The sequence below is a fragment of the Pseudomyrmex gracilis genome, unplaced genomic scaffold, assembly GCF_002006095.1.
Source record: "Pseudomyrmex gracilis isolate BER0280 unplaced genomic scaffold, ASM200609v1 scaffold_242, whole genome shotgun sequence".
In the NCBI taxonomy this organism is placed as follows: domain Eukaryota; kingdom Metazoa; phylum Arthropoda; class Insecta; order Hymenoptera; family Formicidae; genus Pseudomyrmex; species Pseudomyrmex gracilis.
In genome coordinates this window covers 187,400-192,730 of record NW_018020826.1, presented here as the reverse complement: position 1 = coordinate 192,730, position 5,331 = coordinate 187,400, and the positions used below count along the sequence as shown (strand labels likewise).

The following is a 5,331-nucleotide window of genomic DNA, read 5'->3' as shown; positions in this document are numbered from 1 at the left end:
GTGCATTTCTTTTAGTCCAGTGTCTTTCTGTCTCGCATAAGTATCTTTCTCTCGCTTCCTTCGTGTTTCTATTGGGTTGTTCGGAAAGTTTATAATGTTTTCTCATAAGTGGTATTACCGTAGATAACAACATGCTCAAGATATCTAAGTATATGCGAGACATCGCGCAGATACTAAAAATATCAAAATATGAATTTTTCACATCAAACTTATTTTAATAGAATCAATTACACACTTTGTTATTTATTTGGAGTATACGTGAATCTGCGAATCAAGTTGCGTAAGAAAAATATTTGTCACCATCCCGTGACGTGTCAGCTACCTATAATACGATATTTTTCTTCTCTTATTTTTACCCGGATCGAAGTTACATGTATAGGTAGATAGATTGTGTTATTTCAGATGTCCAGACGTCAGGATGGGAGTGTTAATTAGTGTTCGATTTTGCGAGACAGGAAATTAGCGAAAAATTTGTTATTTCGAGATGAAACAGAAAATTAGCGAAAAAATTGCGTATTTTTATCTTTATGTAACATAAATAAACGCTATAAACGAAATAATATGTACACATAAAACTAACTTTAATCCGAAAATATTATATTTTTTACTATCGATGTTCGTGTATTTATATGACGATGAGATTATTATGTAAAGAATAATAATAATAATTAACGTTATAATAGTATTGTTTAATTTGGATATCTCACGTAAAAAATAATTTTTCTCATTGCGTTGCGTTTGTCGTTGCCGCGTGAAAATTTAGATATGATCGAGGTTTTATTTTATATGGAGAAGAGATAACGGGAACCCATATAAATGATAGTGATATCTGGCGAGATCACGTCGGTATTTGGCCTCATAACTACTTTCACGCATACGATAAAATATCTTTCATACCAAAGCATATTGATGTCGCTCAAGTATGTACTCAATAGAGGAAACTAGTGCATCGTCCTGTTTATTTAAGTTTTGCCGCGTCACGTGATCTAATATATAGCAAAACTATAAAACCGAATAAAATTTTGCATTAAAATTGTTTTTAAAGAAAAGTTTCTAATCTGATATTAATTAGAGGAATTGTTATATATATAAATGGAAGAAGCGAAAGTATTTTCGAAAACGTATTACTTATACAGTCACACGCCATATATAACTAATTCCTCGAAAGATTCATTGAGACTTGGATATAATTTAACTCGGCTTGTTCTCTTTTTATTTCCTTTCTTTCCATTCTTTCTACGTAATTACGTGTGATCTTCTCAAACGGTAGCAATTTTCTTAATGCAATTTGACTAAGTAGGTAGATTAAGAGAGAAAATGCAAGTCATCCAAATAGAAAATTAGATCAAGAAACACATAAAATAACTATTTTAGCGTATTGCAGAAATTGTGCAGAACACAAGAAGATTGAAACAAAAAAGCTTTGAGCTTTTATTCTATGCACAGGACATATAAAATATATACGTTAAAAATACGTTTGTAATATAAACTATAACCACACAAAAATAAAAAGCACAGGACTTGAAAACAATAAAAAACACTATAATGTGAAAAAGTATACATTATTTATTTCGAAAAAGAAGTATACTTTGAATTTACCGACACCATAGTAGTAGATAACACAAAATGTACTATAGTAAAATATGTACTATAGTAAAATGTACCAGTAAAATATGTAATATATATTTTTAATACATTTTGTATGGCAGCTTTTCTCTTATTTATTTCAAATATTAATATAAAATGCATAATACTTTCATGGCACTTGTATAATTTCGAAATGTATGTTTTACTATTACTACATATATATGTCTATTTTTTTTGTATATAAAATATTGTATATTGATATGGAAATTGTAATTAACGCAAAAATATATGATCAGTCTTTCTGTTTTAAGCTCAATTGTTTCTATTGTACAAGAAATATGCATTTTATATTAAAAAAAAATTTTATATTAAAAAAATTAAGTAGAAGAATATTATTTGTCTTTGTATTTCACACAAATTTATAAAATTATGAGTCGTTCTCGGTTTTAGTGTAATACATTGAATCCAAAAAGCATCTCGTGAACTGACCGACGACGCTTCTGTCTGGAATGCTTTGACTCATTCCGTATACTGCGAGCTAAAAATATAATTATTTTACACAAAGTGAATTTCACACAAACATCTTATTTAAAGAAAATTTAAGTTCTCAATTGTGCGATTTCTACCTTTCCTTCTACCGGAGTATCTGGAGTTTTCAGAATCGTTTCTAATTCAAGCCTGACATCTTCCACAAATTGATCGGCAACTCCTGGATTTGTATGCACATGCGTGACGCATATGTGTATACCGCATGGGAATTGCAACGTGTTCAAGTTCCACCTTCCTTTCTCGCTGAGAGCTTCAGAAAGTCTGTAGATGTGAAAGTCCTTGGATCCAATTGCGATGACAGATGTCGCTGGCTTACCAAATATGAAAATTCCATTCATTCCTCTCAACCTACAACAAGTTTAACAAAAAAATATTGATATCCTTTAATTTAAAAATATTACTTCAAACATACTTTTTCTCAATATATTTCGTAGTTTCGATAATGTCCTTAGTGGACTCTACGTATCTGTTCAGACCAAAATACATTAACGTTGCCCAACAAGCGGCTATAATGCCGCCAGCACGAGAACCATTTACAGTCGGGGAACCGTAAATACCACCTGGCCAGTCCGTGCTTATCGTGTACTGATGATGCCGATATTTTTTGTGTCTGTACAATATCAATGAGGATCCTTTCGGAGCATATCCGTACTGAAAAAAAAATCATATACATATGTGCGCTTTAACTTTTACATCGCGTATTGATCAAGTACAGATACCTTGTGAGTATCAGCGGATATGCTTGTCACACCTGGAAGTCTGAAGTCAAAAGGTTCTATGTAATACCCAGCATTGTTCATAAAACAGGCTAAGAAACCGCCTAGACACGCATCTACGTGAACAGGTATATCATACAAAGTACCTAATTTAGAAATTGCTTCAATGTTATCCATTGTGCCATAAGGAAAGTTGGGTGCGGAGCCTACTAACTATTAGAAATGTTGAGCATAAAGCATAAAGTCTAGATATGTACGATAGCACCGTGTCGAGTCTCACCATTATTGTATTTCGTGTAATTGCCTTTTTCATTGCTTCAATGGAGACCGTAAAACTTTGCGGATCTACAGGTACGAGACAAATTTTTATATTCAAATATTGTCCGGCTTTGTCGAAGGCTGCGTGAGCAGTAACCGGCATCACTATCTCCGGCTTCTTGATGCCTTTAACTTCACGAGCATAGTCTCTGTAGGCTTTGCATGCTAACAGTATTGATTCTGTACCTCCTGTAGTCATCTGAAATGTTCATTGGAACGACTGTTGAGTTTGATGACTTCTATGTCTAATTCAGACACACTGTGAAAATAACATAAAAGCTACTTGCAGTTCCACAAGTTTCTTCATCTCCATGAAACAAGCCACAGGCTATTCTGACTACTTCTGCCTCCATTTTGCAAACACCTGGAAAGATGTCTGGGTGCAAAGGATTGCTGTATGATGAAATTGCATATACCTTTCCCATCAATTCTATCAGTTCATCCTCAGTTCTATAAACTGCACCAGACACACGACCTTCTCTCCAATTATAGTCACCTAGGGAACAAAAAGATGTTATTGGTCAAATAGTATTAACCAGAACTAAAATTGTGATTAAAATTTAATATTTAATTATATAATCTTACCAAGATAAACAGCTTCTTTTACCAATTCCAATATTTGTCCATTCTGTAATCCATCTTTAGGAAGATGAACAATAAATGGGGTACCTTGCAGTCTATGTAAAACATCCTTTTCAAAGGTTTCATTAATATTAGTTAATTCGTTATTTATTTGATCCCGAATGGAGGGAATATAACGTGCCAACTTAAACAGCTGTTTCTTTCCACGTTGTAAAAGACCTATACATAACATATATATGTATTATAAAAACGTACTACATGTCATAGAAGAATAACCTCAATTATTCATTATAGATTCTTTTTTTGGTCTTTCATTATTAGACTTCATTAGACACAATAAATAATTATGTTCTCGTCTCAATATAATATCATACTTTTCTTATCTTTCTTTTGCTCTGTTTTTGTGAGACAGAGAATAAAAATATAATATATCTATGTATACTTTGTAATGCTCTCACTTTCATCTTGAAATACAAAATTCCATAGCCACACTGCAGCTAATGTAGCAGTACTTGTCATAGCTACTATTTGCCATGGTTCTTTGCCTCGGAACACGTTATTTATAGCACCTGAAATAGGGTCTGCACAAGTACGCATTTTTACCTAGAATTATTAAATTCTAATTATTAAATATTATTATAAAATTATTAAAATCTTTATCATGATATTACGTGAGAATAAGCAAACTCATATGATATTGCGTTAATTGTGCATTATAAAACAGTTGTCATGTTGAGATAAGATTATGAATGCGCTAATCACATTCTGAATCTTAATAATTATATATAACATTAACTAAAATAATTTATTTATTTACCTAAAGCGTTGTGTTTATTGATATCACAAATGTTATAATTTTAATGAAATAATTGAATATACGTCTGCAAACTTATATATATGCTGTTACTTCGAAACAACTGATAAACAATGGCTGCTTTCCTTTTAGGAGACACAGTCGACACAAGTCGACACAAAAGTCATTCTGTCTTTGTTCAGTATTCAGTGAGAAACAAAGACAGAATGACTCTTGTGTTGACTTGTGTCGACTGTGTCTCCTAAAAGGAAAGCAGCCAATGACTTAAACTATTGACACCGATGACAAATAAATCGAACTTGTAGATCAAATCGGAGCTGTGTTCCGAAATTCATTGCCTTTTCGATACTGGAAATCTATAATATTTGTCACGTGAACTATAAATTTTCAGTACTGGATAAAACGGAACGCAATCCCGATCATATTATTAAGCATAAATCGAGTGTATTCACTAACGCCCTCTTGGTAAGTAACAGTAGAAACAGTAGGAGATAAATAAAAAAGAGAACAAAGACCAAAATCAAACAAAATAAACAATTAAATACTAAAAAGAAGAAAAATGAAAGAAGCATTATCAAAGATAAAATATAAGAATATAGTTATATGTACGTATACAGATATAAAATATACTTATATATACATACAGTTATATATAATAAAGTAAAAATATCGAGTTTAAATAATAATTATTTTAAACAAATATGTAGGATTTAAAAATTTAAATTGCATTTTAGCATAATATTTTTATACGCATAATATTTTGTC

The 5,331-nt window shown here is 31.6% G+C and overlaps 1 protein-coding gene across 6 annotated transcripts; it reads right to left on the bottom strand.

Annotated features, from left to right (window-relative positions):
• Nucleotides 1-1,634: 1,634 nt before the first annotated feature.
• On the bottom strand, nucleotides 1,635-4,757 carry LOC109859131 (sphingosine-1-phosphate lyase). Of its 6 annotated transcripts, none has more exons than XM_020437069.1 (9): nucleotides 4,660-4,757; nucleotides 4,211-4,355; nucleotides 3,756-3,971; nucleotides 3,458-3,666; nucleotides 3,133-3,369; nucleotides 2,856-3,065; nucleotides 2,549-2,787; nucleotides 2,214-2,484; nucleotides 1,635-2,125 (listed from the first exon to the last, which is right to left on the bottom strand). In XM_020437069.1, the coding sequence occupies exons 2-9, from the start codon at nucleotides 4,347-4,349 to the stop codon at nucleotides 2,015-2,017; spliced, it is 1,632 nt and encodes a 543-aa protein (XP_020292658.1). In that variant the 5' UTR covers nucleotides 4,350-4,355; nucleotides 4,660-4,757; the 3' UTR covers nucleotides 1,635-2,014. The 6 variants fall into 6 exon arrangements, with proteins under 6 accessions (XP_020292658.1, XP_020292659.1, XP_020292660.1 ...); XM_020437070.1 differs by having other exon boundaries at nucleotides 1,640-2,125; nucleotides 4,211-4,333; nucleotides 4,632-4,757; XM_020437071.1 differs by having other exon boundaries at nucleotides 1,640-2,125; nucleotides 4,211-4,321; nucleotides 4,632-4,757.
• Nucleotides 4,758-5,331: the final 574 nt, after the last annotated feature.